Genomic DNA, 19,647 nt, shown 5'->3' with positions numbered 1-19,647 from the left:
CCTCAAGCTGCGATGCGACTTTGACGTGCAAGTCCAACCATCTAGGAAGGTTTTTTTTTTTTTTTTTTGGTCACAACATTGAATAATTATAGCATTTTCATAACATTTTTAAAACAAATCATAAGTGTTAAGGTGTTATTAATGAGTAAAAAAATAATTTAAGTAGTTGTTCAAATTAGACCAATAATAATTTATCAATTATGAATTGTTGTGAAAATGTTACAGACATAATTTTTTTTTTTTTTTTGAATTTGGCACAAACGATATGCCCACTGTTACAATGAGGCCTAGTCACCTTGCCTCAAATGCACCGGTAGTGGGTAACTTAATCTCATTTTGCAATTCTAAGCTTTGTGACATGCCTTAATACGTTTAATAGTTCATGAACATTAAAGCAACCTGGCATGCCTTAACCATTGACTAATTACTTGCAGCAAACAATATGAAAACAAAATGTTATAGGAATAATAAAAGGGTGCATGGGGTTTATTTCATACTTGTTATTGCACACAATGGTACAAAATCATAATTTCAATTCAAAACACCACCCTTTTATCATGGGTAGATACTAATACACACAACCATATACACATACATTTTATTTAAAAGAAAATCATGTTCTAGAGAAACGGCTAGAAAATGGATATTTTGCAGCACTACTCAGCTCATCAGGGGTTGCCAATGGCATCATCGCCCATGTGTGGTTGGATTAGGGGCAGAAGGTGGGACTGGACCTTTTTTTAGTGGAACATATTCACTACCTTGAATCATCTGACCTGCACTCATCTCATGGTTTCCGGGGTGAGAAGGAGTGGCATACAGAAATGGCGGACCTCTTGGACCTGGAGTCTCTCCTTTATTGGCTACATATTGCTCTTTGACCAGTGCTTCAACAGTTGAGCTAGATAAGGACTGCTTCTTCCTCCCCTCCACCTCCATGCTTGGATTCAGAGGCCGAGCTTCAGATCTATAATAAAAAATTTTAAAAATCAAACAATTTTTTAAACTAAAACTGTGATAAGTTCATTGTGAATGCTTCAACATGATGTGGACTCATTGGGTCTAGTGGAAAGATATAATACAAAAGTAATTAATTTTTTTTAAGGCAACTCTATATTTTGCACAATAAATGATAGTATAAAGTATGACAATAAATTCATTCCCTGCACACTAATTAAGACGACTGAGCCAATTTCTAAAGGTAAATCTAAGTACACAACAATTTTTTAGGAGCAAATTTATGTATATTTCATAATTTTTTTTATAGAAATATTTCAAAATTTTTTGAATAAATAAATTGTAATTAACAGACGAAAAAAAGTAATAAACTCATATTCCTTTACATTATACAATATAGGTTGAAATGCTATTATGATCATCAAATTATTAACTAAAAATCAATATAGTTCCTTAACTATTAATTAGGTCAATTTAGCCACTCAACTTTTAAAACCAAGTCAATTTATCACTTAATCCCTTTAAAATTTAAAAATAAACGAGGATGATAAATTTGACCATATTTCATACTTCATAGATATTGTTGAAGAACTATGATATATGAAAAAAGATATAACTATATATGAACTACTGTTCCATCTTTTTTTTTTTTTTTTTTAATATGAACAACTGCTATTCCATCTTATCACGACTTGTCACTTATCATATTATAAAATATTCTATTTTTTAGATAAAGAAAAGTTGTTATTTCCCACGTATGAACCTTACACGAAATATATACAAAAAAAAAAAAAAAAAAAAAAAAAGGAGAAAAATTCTAATGAGAATTGATGGACAACAAAAACGACATGTATCTCATGTTGGATACATGTATTCTTTCTCTTACAATGAATCCATGCAGTAGTGAAAACAGTTCATTATGAGAGAGAGAAGATTCCTTGTGCTTGCAGAAATATGAGGTTCTTTCAATGGGGGATAACATGTTGAAGATGCAAAATTTTAAATCCACCAATTAGAACTTTGTTTGTAGCTGATGCAACTTGTAGTTCCTTAGCACCGATGAGCTTGTTAATTTCTTTTGTTTTAGAACTTGGGTGTTTTATGTTTGGTCTGTTGTAGTTGTACATTGAGTTTGGAGTTTTTGTATTTTGTTCCATGTTTTAACAAAAATCGTTCGTTCATATAAAAAATACTCCCTCCATCCCACTTTTTTTGTCATCTATTCCATTTTGAAATGTCCCAAAATATTATCATATTTCTAAAAATAAAAGTCATTAATTTACTAATGTTCCTATTATACCCCTATTAATTTACTAATTCAATTTTTTGATAAAATTTTTTAATGGTAGTTTTGGAAACTTATACATTTTTAAAAGGTAGACAAGACAATAAATGATGTTCCCTTAAAAAGTTTGACTTTTCAAACAGGACAAAAAAAGTGGGGCAGAAGGAGTAAAAAAAAGCAACAAATTAAAAGGTTTTTGAATAAACTTACAGAAGATGAGGGACAAGTACAACCAAGAGGACGAGGGACAAGCATTGAAGACGTGGCTCAAACCTATACATTTTTCTCTGTAATCAAGAACTTGGACATCAATAGGCTTCTTTGTGCCATAAAAATAAAAGAGGAAGACTTATTAATGCACAAAATATTGTGTAATGCTGAGTATTAGCAAAAAAAGTGAAATAAGAATAATTGATTCAATAAAATTATCAAATATTCACGGTGCATATAATATAAGCAAAGACATTCAAGAAAATAATGAAAATTCACAAAAAGCAGTGATTCTAATTTCTAAGCTCACCTAACCACGTTGCATGAGCACATGAAGAGGGCAAACGTCAGTTTTTTTTTTTTTTTTTTTAAGCTGAATATTGAATTACAATTCCCAAAGAATTGAATCAAAGGATATTAATATTATGGAACCAACCCGTACTTATTGCAGCTTCTTATATACTACTATAATTTTTTGTCACTGTCATTTTATGATAAAATGACAGTGACAAAAAAATTATGATGGAGGACCATTCAACACGTCAGCAAAAAAGGTAAATAGTATAAGTCTAGTATTACAAAATTTTATATAATTTTGCGACAATTTTGCTATCTAGAGACAAAAAATTATGGCGGAGGGCCACTGGACATGTCAGCAAAAAAGGTAAATAGAATAATGGTCCATTTGGATACAATTGAAAATTGAAAACTGAAAAATACTGTAGTAAAATAATTTTTAAATGTGTGAATAGTACCGTGGGACACATTTTTAATGAAAAAGTTACTTAAAAGTGAAATTTGTAAGTTTGTGAACAGTACACAATGTGCACTAATTGATTGAAAAAAGTTAGAAAGTCAAACTTTGCGACTACTATTCATTAAATAGTGCATGAACAGTAGCTACAAGTCTCCAAAACGCGTGAAAAAAAAAAAAAAAAAAAAAAGGAAAAACGCATATGCAGACGCGCTGGGTCTTCAGCCCAATCCAAACTAAACCTAAGTCTAGTACTACAAGTTTTTTTATAATTTTGTCACAACTTTACTACGTGGCCATTTATTAATAATAAAATTAAAAATAGTAAATCCATATGAGTCTATAATTTCACCGTATAAAAATAATTTGTGATACTAGACATCCTCCGAGTTAATCGCATTATATTGGACATTCTGCTCATGTTGTCGGGCCGAATAAGGAATAAAAAATTGATTCGATTCTTTACGTTGGTCCCCAACATGCATACCATAAAATATCTTGCTTTTTCTCTCTTGAGAAGTTGAGAGTCAGCTATGGCCCATCTTCTTAATGTCAACTTATACACACACAGATTTGAGTAAGACTTTATTGACTTTTTAGCTTTGAAAGCCCAAAAAAAAAAAAAAAAAAAACAAAAAGTCCATCGACTTTATTGACAAGTCCAACCTGATGCCACTCATCAGTCGGATATTGCATAATAAAATATATCATATACCATATATCATATTTCGATCTGTATTTGTTTTTAGGTTTTTTTTCTTTTTCTTTTTCTTTTTCTTTTATATGATCATTAATTATAATGATTTTGCTCTAAGTTAATGAAGAAAAAAAAATCAATTATGATTAAAACAAATTAATCTAGACTTTCATTAACTAATATTATTTCCAGAAAAGTTAAAAATTTTATTATTGACAAAAAAAATAAAAATAAAAAACTCAGAGATCCATAAAAAACAAACCTTTGATGAATTATCAAAACATATTTTCATTAAAACTTGGAGACCCATAAATCAATATATCAGATAATATCTCATAGTACAAAATCATAATATCTTAATCAATTTAAAGTACAAACTTATGTTATGTTCACAAATTTCTAAGATTTGATGCAAGATATAAAAATAAAAAACAAATCATCATGTACAAATACACTGATTAACTAAGATTCAATCCTCTAAATTAAGATACCGAAAAACCCAACCACGTTCATCCCAAAATACTTATACCATTCCATAATAAGGAAAACACTAAAATCCCAGCTAACATAAGAGACCAAAACTACAGTTTCAGAAACTCAAACCAAAGGTTTTAATATATAGATACTTCACATCTGCAACAACAATATTAACGTAAAAACATATTTTATATATATATATATATATATATTCAAAGGAAAAAAAAAAACTGAATCTAATAACCGAAGAATCAGATGAAGGAAAATCAGATAGATAGAGATCGAACCTTAAGAGAGAGAATGAGATAGCTGTGAGAATTGAAGGGGGTATTTGTTTGCTTATTTTTGTTGAGAGAGAGGGAGAGAGAGGGAGAGATTTGAAAACTAGAAATACAAATTGTGGGGATTGAAGAAGGTGAAGTACATCCTTTTAATGTTGGTTGTGCCGAGTTGAGTTGACGCAAATACCCTTGGAGCTCACCTGAATGAGTAACGTGTCCTTCACTCCTTTCTCACTCAAGGAAGTCGGTTAGAATCTTTGATGGGTGAGTTTTTTTTTTTTTTTTTTTTTTGGGATCTGGTTGATGGGTGAGTTTTTGATGTAATAAAATTTTAACAATATTTTCTCAATAAATTATAATTGGTATCTTTTCAAAAAAAAAAAAAAAATTTGTTATTGGTTTTAATTTACTTATACTAAAATTACTTTTTTATTCGCCAATAAAAAAAATCGTAATAATTTATCATTTATAATTTTTTGTAAAAATATTATAGACATAACATTTTTTTTTAGACTATTCTAATGCTTTGTTAATTTGTTTCAATAGAAAATTTTATGTAAAGATAATTTTCGTATTTTTTAGTATTTGGTAGCATCAAAAAAAATTTTTCCGGCCTAACTTTTACTTTTACCTTCTTCTTTTTTGAGGCACCGCTACAACCAAAAGTTGATAATAACTTGGGCACGATTATAAAAATAAAATAACTTGGGCATAGGCACAATAATTTTTGTTTTTAAGAAGAAAAATAATCTAATTATCATTAGTTGATCATGTCAAAGTTAGCATGGTCCATGTCAATCTTAAGCTAGCTTCAGTATTTGAAAGGACGTGTGTTTTAATTAACTTCAACTCTTAAATCTTTTTAATAAAACGATGGAAAGCAAAATGGGACAACAGAGAGAGCCATTTCTTGCTTGACCAGGTACCCTTTCAAGAAACAAAAATGTTGAAGACGTAATGAATTTGCTTTCTTCCTTTCTATCAAATTATTAGATAAAAATTTAGAGCACCAACAATGGAGACACATTTAAGCATCGGTGAACTCTTCACTAATCAGTAATCAATACGAAATAGAATCAAAGGGTTTGCTTCCCCTTCTCCTTCTCCTTCTTCTTCTTCACACTCTCAACAGTTTCAGAAAGAGGGTTTGGAGTGTGTACAGTTGGGTGGTTTCCCCTCTCTAAACCAATGATTTCTATCAACTTCACCCATTAAATCAACCACCCATTACCCTAAACCCAAAGATCAATATCAAAAAGGAAAAAAAAAAACACACACACACACAAAAATATTTGAAGTACGAAATATGGTAAAATTTATCGATGGATCTTATTTCTTTTTAAGATTTAATGGGGTTAATTAATTGATGTGACAAATAAAATATACATTAAAATGTTATTCTAGAAATGTAAATTTTGAAATTAGATCGATATTAATTATTAAATCTAGCTATTAAAATTTTAATAAAGAAAGAGATTTAAAAATGAAATTGACTTGGTTTTGAAAGTTGAGTGATTAAATTAAAGAAATATTGTCTGTTTTAGAAAAAAAAAATAGTTTTAGAAAAATATAATGTTTGGCTGTTTTGTCTTCTTTAAATCCAAATAATTTATTTCATATTTCGAGCAATTTTATTTAAATATTTTTTTTATTAATACATTTTAAACAGCCTAAATTAAACTGTTGTAGATAAAACTGTATATTCATAAGATAAATGCAAGAAGAAGAAGAAGAATTTTATGGCCATGGTTTTCAATTTAAAATTTCTCTTTGCAACATATTATTCTTTCGGTTTTTTCATAACTGAATTTTAAACCACCTATGATTTCAATTTTTTTTGTTAACTTAAATTTGAAATATTTAAGTCTATAATAAGATTAAGACATGTTGTGAGATTTTTTTTTTTGAGAAGGACAAGTTGTGAGATTGAGTGAAGATAGAAGTTTTGTAAAATTAAAGTAATAAATGATGATGTACGTATTTAGTTGTTGGGAGGATTGAAATGTGAACGGGATTTCCCTGTTTCCAAGAGCCTTCTTGAACTGAAGAGGTTGTTCTTGTTTGTTCTTTGCGTCTAGTGAAGTGCTTTGCTTTTCCTTATCATGAAAGAAAGGAGTCCTTTACTGCTTCTTCACGTCATTGATTACGTGGTAGCACAAAAGAGCTTCTTCAGTTTCCACATTCCACGTTAAAAGTTGAGGAATAGCCACGTGTTTGATACTATCCTCTTTTAGATTTTTCTCGTATCTCTCCCCCACTTGGCAGGAGTTTCTGCAGTTTTGTCTGCAGGGTTCAGACAAAATATATATAAAATTCAAGAGAAGAATCTGAAATATTTCTTTAGTTGTCTGTTGCAAGAAGTTTTTAGAGTTCTAGACCAAAAACTCTCTTCCAATTTTAAACGTTAATTGTCTGCTTGCAGCGGAAAACGCTAATACTTTATTGCAAAACGTTGCAAATTCTTCTTTTTTTTGGTAGTGAGCTAGAATACTATTATTATAAACTATAATCTAAAACTTTCAATAGTTAATAACTTGGTTGTGTAATTGGATTATTCATACAATTAACCCAATCAAACTTGACTGTTTTTTCGTAACCCGTGCAACTTTGATGAGTTGTTAAAGCATTCTCATCAGGTGTTCTATAAATATGTCATTTTGACACATCAAAAAATCTACTTTATTATTTTAACACATCATTTTACAATTCATCATTCATCACATCTTATATTTTTCAATTTTATACATTAAAATAATATTTATAAAAAAAATCAATATAAAAAAAATACAAAATAAAAACCCACCACCATACACAAACACAAGCACAGAACTGTAACAAACCTAAAACCATACACAAGTGCAGCCCGCCACCACCACCCACAGCCACAAGTACAACCCGCCACCACCACCCAATACTACTTAAAAAAAAAATATATATATCCCCAAAATCAACACAAAACTCTCCAACAAAAAAAAAAAAAAAAAATGAAGAGATGAATCAACTTAATTTATACAACCCAAATCACATGGAATCAACCCAAATCACATGAAGAGATGAATAATTTTTTTTAGCATTTTCATCCGTACTGTTCCAAAAATGAAACAGTACTGTTCATGTGTGCAAAAAATTATAACATTTGAAACATCTCATGAGAGGAGTTTTTTAGTGTTTGGTATGCTAAATACCAAATATTTTGGCATTTGGCATACCTGATGTGAATGCTTTTATGACCCCATCCAGATTTGTAATTTTTAATTAAATTACCTTGAATGGCTTCATTGCAGTGCTATTTTCAGAATTTGGAGGATATTCATGAAAATAAAAGAATTTATGATGAGGTTGATATTTGACTTTCTAATAAAGATAAAGTTTCAAGTTTTGGTTCAGAATTTAATCCATGAGATTAAAGTAATAAGTGAGATATGCATAAAATGTGACTTTGGAGTTTGAGATTTACTTTTCCTCCTATAATTTTAAGATAATATAATGTAAGAAGATTTTATTTGGTAATTGCCACAGCGAACTGCGAGTCTTGGAAGTTTATTGTAGCTAGCAATTCACTGTAGCAAGAAGACAAAGAAAATGCCTTTGGCTCCACTGATGTTGGACACTAGCATTAAATTAGAGTTTAATTAGGTGATAAAATAAGTCAATAACTAAAGATGCTCTTTAGGATTCTTAAGCTCCATATCGGATTTGGTGTGTTCCCCCCTAGTACTTTGTGTACTATATTCTTTTTAGCTAAATTTAATGAATAAAAGTTTCCATCGTTAATTAAAAAAAGAAAAAAAGTTTACGCGACATGTTGCCAACTTGCCAGCCAACCGTGACTTGCTTGGTGCACAAAAATGACGAACGAAACTCTCACTTTAGCGCATCGTTTAACCAAAATAATAAAATAAAAAATAAAGCCCTAATGCCCTTTTAATAAGAGAATCTTTCTATTAATTAGTGCTAGAGGTTAGGCAGGATTCTGTTTGACTAAATTAATCTTCTACTAGAGGTTTCTCTACTAAATTGAAATTTGGATATTATATTAATTTGTTCCTGAAGCCGAAACAATGCGACTTTGACGTGCAAGTCCAACCACCTAAGAATGTTTTTTTTTTTTTTTTTTTTGGGTTGATGCGGTCAATTATCTCTGCTAGTTGGCAGCGTGGAGTAATTACAACATTTTCAAAATACTATCAAAATAAATCTGAAATGTTAAGCAGGAGTTTGGTGAGTATTTCTAAACAACAATTTTTAGTTTTTAAACAATATTTTAAGTATTTTCACACATTTTTTCACCCACACGTATTTCTACAAAAGTTTTTAAACAATAATTTTCAGTTTTTAAATACATGTACCAAACAGACCCTAAGTTGTTATTCTTAATAAAGTAATTTAAGTAGTTGTTCAAATTAAAACTAGTAGCAACTTACTACTTATGAATTATTGGGAAAATATTGAAGACCTAACACTTCTCATATATATATATATATATATATATATTTTGGAACTTGGCACAAACAATTTGCCCACTGTTACAATGAGGCCTAGTCACCTTGCCTCAAATGCACCGATAGTGGGTAACTTAATCTCATTTAGCAATTCTAAGCTTTGTGACATGCCTTAATATGTTTAATAGTCCATGAACATTAAAGCAACCTGGCATGCCTTAATCATTGACTAATTACTTGCAGCAAGGAATATGAAAACGAAATGTTATAGGAATAATTAAAGGGTGCATGGGGTTTATTTCATACTTGTTATTGCACGCAATGGTACAAAATCATAATTTCAATTCAAAACACCACCCTTTTATTATGGGTAGATACTAATACACAACCATATACACATACATTTTATTTAAAAGAAAATCATGTTCTAGAGAAACAGCATCAAAGACAACAAGTTTGATGCACAGCTAGAAATTGGATAGTTTGCAGCACTACTCAGCTCATCAGGGTTTGCCAATGGCATCATGGTCCACGTGTGGTTGGATTAGAGGCAGAAGATGGGACTAGACCTTTTTTCAGTGGAACAAATTCACTACCTTGAACCATCTGACCTGCACTCATCTCATGGTTTCTGGGATGAGCCGATGAGGAGGAGTGGCATACAGAACTGGCGGACCTCTTGGACCTGGAGTCTCTCCTTTATTGGCTACATATTGCTCTTTTGACCAGTGCTTCAACAGTTGAGCTAGATAAGGACTGCCTCTTCCTCCCCTCGACCTCCATGCTTGGATTCAGAGGCCGAGATCTATAAGCGAAAAAAAAATATAGAATAAAGCACACGCAAAAAATTAAACAGAGAAAGATAGTTTGGTATAATAACTAAACTAACCATGCACACTAATTAGAGGACGAATTCATTTTCTAAGAGTAGATCTAAGTATACAAAAAATTTTTAAGGAGCAGATCTAAATATATCTCATAAGTTGTTGAATAAATAAATTGTAATCAACAGGTGAAAATATGATGGTAGTAATTAATAAACTCGTATTCATTTTATCACAACTAGCCATATTAGTAAAACATTATAAAATATAGGTTAAAATACTAATTTTCTTCTCAAACTATTAGTAAAATTCATTTTTCACTTCCCTAACTATTAATTATTTTTCAATTTAATCATTAAAATTTTAAAATCAAGTTTATTTTAAATCTCTTCTTTTTATATTTTTAACAATAATTACTATTTTTTTATGGGAATAATTACTGTTGACTTGATTTCAAAATTTTACCCTTTTTATAATAGCATTTTAATGTATATTTTATTTATCAGTTGTCACATCAATTAAGAAATGAAATCCAATGATAAAATTGACTACATTTCATAGGTTGTTGAATTTGTCAACACTCTAAAGCTGTATTCCGTCCAACTACGATTTCCCACTAATGACTAAAAAGATATGTATCTATATGGATAAATAAATAAATATATATATATATATATATATATAGGGCAAGACTTAAGATTCATTTGGTTGGAGAGGTGGAAAAGTAGGAGGATCGAAAATGGTGGAAGGATAGAAAAGATTTTAATTTCTTTCATTTTTATTTGGTTGTGAGTGAACAAGTGGAGGAATGGAAAAAGTAAGTTTATGTAAATTTATTCATATACTTTTGTTAAAAATAATGCCCAATTAAAAAAATTGACAAACAACCAAGAAAAATAAAATCACCCAAATTTATTATAAAAAAAAATCATTTCCAAAAAAAAAAAAATCACCTTTAAACCAAAAAAAGAAAAAGAGAAGAAGAAGAAAAACAAAACAAACATTGTCATGCCCTAGGCCAAAAAAGAAAGAAAGAAAGAAAGAAGAGACAACCTGCAACGTCCAGTGGAAAGTAAAAGAAAGAAAAATGAGAACAAAAGGATTTCACTTTTTTTTTTTTTTTTTTTTTTTTTAAATTTGAGAAACACACACATATATAGAGAAAGGGGATGAGATAAGGGAATACACTCACATGCTGACACTAAAACTACATGCAACAGTTAGTGTCACGGAACAAGTGATAAACTCTTTCTCAATATCACACCTTACCGATGTGGGATGACTCGACAACACTGAATATTTTTTTTTATTTGAGAAACACATACACACATATTTAGGAGAATGGGATGAGATAAGGAAATACACTCACATACCAACACCAAAACTGCATGCAACAGTTAGTGTTGCGAAGCAAATGATTAACCCCTTCTCAATATCACATCTTATCGATGTGGGATGACTTGACAACACTAAGTATCTTTTTTTATTTGAGAAACGCGCACACACACATATATAGGGGAAGAGGAAGAAATAAGGGAATACACTCACACGCCAACACCAAAACTGCATACAATAGTAAATGTTGCGGAACAAGTGATAAACTTTTTCTCAATATCACACCTTACCGATGTGGGATGACTCGACCACACTGAGTAAGTGATAAAAAGTTTTCACTTATTATAATTGGAATTAAAAAAAAAAAAAAAAAAAAAAAAAAAAAAAAAAAGAGCAACGTAGAAGTTTTCTCTCAGCTTGGATTATCAATAGCTTGGATGACTTTATATAATAAATAATTAAATACTCTTTATTAGCAAAAAAAAATCAAATACTCCGTAGATAGATTCGATGCCTTTGATAGTCCACCAAAGGACAATATAAGAGGACGAATAAATAAAGACACATCTCACATATGGTACTCTTATCCAAAATATTTGTTCAAAAAAAAAAAAAAAGTATTTTTCACATTTTCATATTTTAAACAATATTAAAATTGTTTGGTGATTGAGTTCAAACTCATATTTTCACATTTTAAACAACATTACACATATTTCTACATATTTTTTTCACCCACACATATTTCAAAAAATTCCAAACAACAATTCTCAAACTACTCTACCAAACACTCCCTAGTATTTCCCTTTATTTAAGTTTTATGATCAGTTCTTTTAAGATGATGCCAATTCCCATGGGGCCCAATTGATTTGTCTGTCGGTAGATGTTGGCCAAACCCACTAGAGGTGGTGATTCACAACTAGCCATATTATTAAAACATTGTAAAATTTAAGTTAAATTACTAATTTGATCCTCAAATTATTTTGTAAAATTCAATTTAGTACCCTAACTATTAATTTTTTCATTTTCATCACCCAAATTTAAAAATCAAGTCTATTAAATCCTTAAATCTTTTTGTTATTAAAAATTTAATAAAATTAATAATTACCACTGACTTTATTTCAAATCTTTTACACTTTTTAAAATATCATTTAATGTATATTTTATTTGCCACAATAATTAAGAAATGAAACTCAATAATAAAATTGACTATCTTTCATAGACTTTTTTTTTTTTTTTTTTGGGAGCAAATAGCCTGTTGAATACTCCAATTAATGCTGGATTGATATTTTATGCACTTTTTTACTCACACGTATTTTCAAAAAATACAAACAACGTTACTAGAACAACATTACCAAACGGTCTCTTTGTTGTTGGTCAAGTGGGTTCAAGAGCTTCCTTGTTAAGACTTATTAAACATTTGGATCTTCGTGTCTAGCTATTTCGTTTCACTACACCGTTTTCAACTTTAATTTTTTTTTTTTTTGGCTTAAGTCTAACTTTTATATATATATATATATATATATATCATCTTCACTATAAAACATAAATTCTCATGAATCTTTTTTTTTTTTTTTTTTTTTGTGAAAACATATCTATTTTTATATTCTCATTAAAAAAATGAATCTATTTTTATATATTAAATTATTTAAATAAATACTTTGTAGAAGATTCAATGTTTTTGATAGTCCACCAAAGAGAAAATATCGAGAAAAACCTAGAAGTACGGCCACCATCTGATTCTGCATGCGCCTCTATGTGCAGACAAAGTCCTTGGCTCTTTCTCCCACGTGCTGCCACAGATTCTTGACTTCTATATCGTCTCTTCTGGGCACACGCGTAGCCATGAAGACCTTGTCGTTTGCCGATCTATGTAGCTTGAGAATCTAACCCACATATTACCTAACACACGCCCTCACGCGCCACCAGGGTTTCTGTCTTGCCACCACGCGTCGATGAGCACTGCCATGCGCCGAAAATTCTTAATGATGGCATGCTGACATCATTCTATCCATGTCAACGACACATAAGCATGCCACGTCATCAGCCACATAAACCCTAATCCTAGTTAACGCTACATCATAGGATGATGTCAGTGTCTCTGCAACCCAATCTGTGACCTAACTCGAAATCCCAGAACCGGCCTAGACCATGTAGCCATTGACTTTGACTTTTGTGTTGACCTTTGACCAAAAGTTAAAATTTTTGAAAGGAGCCAGCGACATATAAGCATGCCTCGTCATTAGCCTTGTAAGCCCTAATCCTAATCAGCGCTACGTCATAGGATGATGTCAGCGTCTCTGTAGCCCAATCTGTGACCTGACTTGGAAACTCGAAACCAACCTAGACCATGTAGCCATTGACTTTGACCTTCATTGACTTTGACTTTTGCATTAACCTTTGACCAAAAGTTAAAATTTCTGAAGGAGCCTATCTTGCTCAGTTTTTCTGGTAGATTCTGATTTTGGGCCCTATTTCTTCATTTGAAGCTTCAAAATTGATCAAATGGCACATTCTTCATTGTGGTTTCTACAAAGGCATTCTTTCAAGGCATTTCCAAGTGATCTTCTCATGCTTATCCAACCTCAAACCTTCATCGAGTTTTCGTCTTGAGTTTGAGAAAGGGTGTTAGTGATATATTAGACATATTAGCCTAATGTAATAAGCTTAAGCCTACTTCTGCTTGTACTAGTAGTCTAGGGTTTAGTTGCTTATATATACTCTGTACATTTTTAGATCCTTGTAAACTAGATTGTTTAACCTAATTAATTAACCAAGTGATTACTTACGTTTATTATTCAGATCTAGGTTAAAATAAAACAATCATATCATGCAAAGCAGTGGAAAAGTAAATAACACAATGATATGATAACTCGGGAAAACCAAACCAGTAAAACACCTGTGAAGGATTTAACCTAGCTATCCTCAAGATAAAAAGCAAATCCACTATAGAGAATCAAAGTTTACAATAAGATTTAGACCACTAACATCATATTGCTATCATATGTAGAGTTTACTGACATGATCACGTGCAAGCTCCGAATCCATGGACTCTTCTATTAGGCCTTTGCAACACAAGCATCCACACTTGTGATAAAAAAATACAAACTCTCCTGTTTGTGACTCCAAGACCACCTTTGAAGGTTTAGATCATTAGCACCTTTGATGACTAGAGAAGGCAGCAACTTCTACAATACAGGATCTTGAGATTTTTCAAGGAATAACACCGGTAGAAGATATGAGAGAGTTTTTTAGGTACAAAACCCTAGATACAAAGGAGGCACACTCTTATCTCTCTGAAAAGTCTTATAAAAATAAGTATAGGGTTTCCTTTATATACTACTAACATTTTACTTGAAACCCAATACATTTAAGTAGAGTTTGGGCTAAAATAGAATTTTGCAGATATGTGTTTCGATCAGTCAAGCCTGTCTTTCAATCAGTTGATCCAGGCAGTTTTTGAACTCTTCTTTCTATAGCTTACTTGTTCTTGAATTTTGACTTAAATCACCTTGAGCATTGTCGAATAATACCTATAGACTCTAGGATCTATATGTAGATAAGTTTGTGTTCACGATATGCCAATTGTTCTAAACTTTTAGAACCTAATATACTCATGTTAGGGTTCATTGTAATACAGGTTATTGTACTACACTCTTACATAATAAAGATGTAGTCCTTAAGGAATTCCTCTGTAGATGTAGGCTGACAAGACTGAATCACATAACCCTCGTGTTCTCAGTATTCCTATTCTATGCTTCCCTTTCCATATCCACTCTAGCATATACAATATGATATAACACATCACGTCGCTATTATATTTAATATATTAGACATATATTAGACATATTAGCCCAATATAATAGGCCTAAGTCCACTCCTGCTTGTACTAGTAGTTTAGGTTTTAGTCGCCTATATATACTTATGTTAGGATTCATTGTAACACAGGTCCTTGTACTATACTCTTACATAATAAAGATGTAGCCCATAAGGGATTCCTCCATGGATGTAGGTCGATAAGGCTGAACCACGTAATTCTCATGTTCTCGGTATTCCTATTCTATGCTTACCCTTCTGCATCTGCTCTAGCATATACAACATGATATAACACATCACGTTGCTAATATATTTATCATGGTATCAAAGCCAAACCTCCTTCTTGGCATTAAACAACTATCTTTACACAGCAAATAAATTTCTCATATGCACACAAATCAATCCTCCATCCTAGTCGTTTGCCTTGTTGCCTCCCATATCTGGACTCCACGAAATCATGTAGCCATCGTCACTCACACCCATGTCTAAGATCCACAGGCCAAGCAATCTGTGCCTCCTTTTTCAGATTTGTGCAAATCATGCATTTGCTTGACGAAACCAACTATCTTTACACAGCAAATAAATTTCCCACATACACACAAATCAATCCTCCATCCTAGTCGTTTGCCTTGTTGCCTCCCATATCTGGACTTCACGAAATCATGTAACCACCGTCACTCACACCCGTGTCTAAGATCCACAAGCCAAGCAATCTGTGCCTCCTCTTTTAGATCTGTGCAAATCAAACCTTTGCCTGACAAAACCAACCACACAAACGTGCTTCTCAGCCTCTCGCGAGAAAACCCAGAAGTCTGGCAACCATTGGCAGCCGTATGTGCCTCCACGCGTGGATAGAGTCCCCAGCTCTTTCTCCCACATGCCGCCACAATTTCCTCATGTGTAGCTCATCCATCGGCCACACGCACTATCCAATCGACCATGTCAACCGCTAATCTGCCTATGGAAGGAATCTGGTAGTCATCCACTAAAGCATGCACCACCCCGCACCAATTGACTTCTAAGTTCTCCTCCACGCGTCGGTGGACATCTCATGCTTCACCCACATGCCGAAAAACCCTGATGATGTCATGATGACATCAGTCTGTCCACATCAACGACACGTAAATATGCTAGGTCATTAGTAATCCTGGTCAGTGCCACCTCATAAGATGACGTTAGTGTCTCTGCAGCTCGATTCGTGACCCAACCCGGAAACCCAAAACCAACCCAGGTCATGTAGCCGTTGACTGACAATTGACTTTGACCATGGACTTGTTGACTTTGACTTTTGCGTTGACCTTGACCAAAGGTTAAAATTTTCTGAAAAGGCATATCTTGCTTAATTTTTCGTGTAGATTCTAATTTTGGATTCCGTTTCTTCATTTGAAATTCCGAAATCGATCAATTGGCACATTCTTCATTGTGGTTTCTTCAAAGGTATTCTTTCAAGGCATCTCTAAGGAATCTTCTCATACTTATCCAACCTCAAGCCTTCAAACTCAAGGTGGAAGCTCGATAAAGGCTTGAGGTTGAGGGAGGGTGTTAGAGATATATTAAACATATTAGCCCAATGTAATAGGCCCAAGCCCATTCTTGCATGTTCTAGTAGTCTTGGGTTTAGTCGCCTATATATACTCATTTTAGGGTTCATTATAACACAAGTTATTGTACTACACTCTTACATAATAAAGATGTAGCCCTTAAAGGTTCTTCTATGGATATAGGCTGACAAGGCTAAACCACGTAATCCTTGTATTCTCGGTGTTTCTATTCTATACTTTTCCTTCTGCATCCATTCTAGCATATACAACATGGTATAGCATATCCTGTTGCAAATATATTTAACACTATTTATCTATTTCATTATGTTATTTACCTCGTTCAATGTCGTTTCTGTTGTAACATATGATAAACAATATTCTAGAGTTATTATATGAAGACTAAAAGAAAATTACAGTTGTATGGTTGTTTGTAATTTTGTTTAGCAAGTCAATGTAGTTAAGTTTTGTGATAGGTGATCTGCAAGATTAGAAACTCACAATCCTATTAGGTAATTCACAACTTAAATCACAAAAAATATCCATCCATGACTAGAGAATAACCACCAAAAGCATAATTGCAATTTGATTATGCACACCAACTTAGTCCCATTGAGTATTTCATTTAGAACTTTCAGTTTATCATTATATAAGCATTACAAAAAAATGTATACACACACGCGCACACTAAGAGTGTGCGTTTGGGATGAGTTAAACTTTTAAGCTTATCCCCATTTTCAACTTATTTTTGTTACTATTTATGGGCCCCACTACATTTTTTGATATTATTCATGAGTCTCATTACATTTTTTGATACTATTTATAGGTTTAATTGTACTATTTAGCTTATTTTTTAACATTTTTTTACACTTTCAGCAAAAAGTTTTCAGTTTCAGTAAAATAAATGGACCCCAAATGGACACTTAGAGAAAGATCATCAATGTTAAAAACATTAGAAAATTTCTTCCTGTATTCCCTCATTTTGCTTTAGTTTTTGTTTTATTTTTTTAGGTTTGAGAAAATAGTGTTATAACTTATAATTTAATATATTGGAAACAAAATTTAGAGTTATGTGTGTTTTATGAGGGAAATGCTATATTGTAAAAGACTTAAATTTATAGCTCTCTTTTTCCCTCCCTTTTGCTAATTATCCATGATAAGTCAATGAATCACTTTGCATAAACTGTTATGTTCTAGGTGTTCACAACTCTTATATTAAAAGCTTTAATGCTGCCTATGTTGATTCTCAGGATAAAACTTCAAATGAAAGTTTAAGACCTAGGGTAAAAGTGTTTGTGAACATGTGCAGAGAGAGAAGCCTGTATTGCCAGATAAGAACAATGGTTGAAGAGTTACAAAAAGGTAATGGTCAATAATATAACTTTTCCAAAAAATTTGAAACTCTTCCACCTTTCTTCTGACTTAGCAACTATAGGCTCCTCTAGCTTAAGATTACTTATGTGCAAAAAGGTTTTGACGTGCTGTAGAAGGAACATTTTCTTTGGTTATTGCTTTTTTGCTGTAGAAACATCTATGATATTAGTATCCTTCTGATGACCATTATTCAACTATAATATACCTTTTGATATGGTCTTCCAGGTTAAATATGAAGGAAAATGTTTGATGATTCAAAAAAATTTCTTAACATAAATTGATAATTCCTTGGATACCAGTAGGTTGACAAGTCTCGAATGATGATGATCTTTGGGCTATATCCTGTGAAACAATGACACTGGATTAGAGGAGACCAGTGGGGACTAGCCAAAAGTCCTCCGATGATGAAATTAGTGAACTTGGAATTCTCTGTAAGGAAGGAGTATTCTCTTAAATAAAAATGTCTGAATCACTTACCCTTCATCGAAGAATCCTTATATAGTATGTGTGGAACGATTATTTGTTCAATAACCGTTCCTAATGTTGAGGAGTCCGGAGAATTGGGGGTAATTTCCATAACCGCTATGGAAGTTACCTAGGTTGGACGGCCCATTCCATAGTACTTAATGTAGAATTTAGTACTTAGTAGTTCAATCCGGTGAACTCATCCATCTTTCATTAAAGACGGACGAGACCATTTAGGACGGCTTGTCCTTCGTCCAAATGATGAAGGATGGGTAAGATTCCCATGGGATCTCGTCCGTCTTTGGACGGATGAGGTTAGTCAGGATGCTTGGGACGATCACTTCGCCTGTTTGGTTTGTCCTAGCTTGTCTTTTCTTGGACGAGACATATGGACGAGTTCAGGAGTTGATGTTTTTGTGACACCATCATAAATTATCTAATTTATAAATTTGTGTTTACCTAAGTTATGCTTTATTTATTTTTTTTCAAAAATTTTAAATATGTGTGCAGGGTATACCATTGGCTATGTGAATATTAAAGCAAAAATGTTGTTTATACTTTGCTGGCTAAACTTAGACATTGATGCTTAAGATATGTGTATGCATGAGTAGATTTACAATATCAACCAAGTCATAAATAGTTGTCCCTACAATGATAGCTATTTTTCCATGTAGGAAAAACACTCATTTTAAAAATAGACATGCGTTAAGAAAAAACCCCATAAACGCCACACCCCTATACAATCGGCACATCCCAAAGATGAAATGATGTATTCATCGGTAAAAAACAAAGAGACAAAAGAAAACATCTTCCTCCTTACAATTTTCACTCTCATATCTTCAGTACTTGCACTTTTCGTTATGTTTCATTTCTTCTCTACATATACCTAAGGTTAGCATAGCATTATTATTTTCTTTCTTCAAATACTATTTTTGCAATCCAAAGTTTCTACCGTTGCTTTTCCTATTTGAATTATCTTCTCCATTTTTACTTATTTCTATGCTCTGGAATTTCTTTTTTTTTTACCTCATTGGCTAGGGTTCATCTTTGATTGCATTTTGTTAATTGCTTGGGTTATGTTCTTTATTTGGATTTTTTCTCTAGATTTAAAATGATCCGGCTTTTGGTTTGGTGATTTTAGGGGTTTAGCACTTGAATATTTTGCAGAAAAAGTCATATTCCCTTGGATGATTGA

General features: G+C 32.1%; 1 protein-coding gene across 1 annotated transcript; it reads right to left on the bottom strand.

Annotated features, from left to right (window-relative positions):
* Positions 1-634: 634 nt before the first annotated feature.
* LOC126720024 (uncharacterized) lies at positions 635-2,525 on the bottom strand. The gene is made up of 2 exons (XM_050422506.1): positions 2,453-2,525; positions 635-967 (listed from the first exon to the last, which is right to left on the bottom strand). The coding sequence occupies exons 1-2, from the start codon at positions 2,521-2,523 to the stop codon at positions 688-690; spliced, it is 351 nt and encodes a 116-aa protein (XP_050278463.1). The 5' UTR covers positions 2,524-2,525; the 3' UTR covers positions 635-687.
* Between the last annotated feature and the right edge of the window lie 17,122 nt (positions 2,526-19,647).

The sequence above is a fragment of the Quercus robur genome, chromosome 3 (genome assembly GCF_932294415.1).
Source record: "Quercus robur chromosome 3, dhQueRobu3.1, whole genome shotgun sequence".
Taxonomy (NCBI): Eukaryota; Viridiplantae; Streptophyta; class Magnoliopsida; order Fagales; family Fagaceae; genus Quercus; species Quercus robur.
Note: the sequence above shows the minus strand (reverse complement) of the source record. Positions and strands in the feature narration are given on the sequence as shown.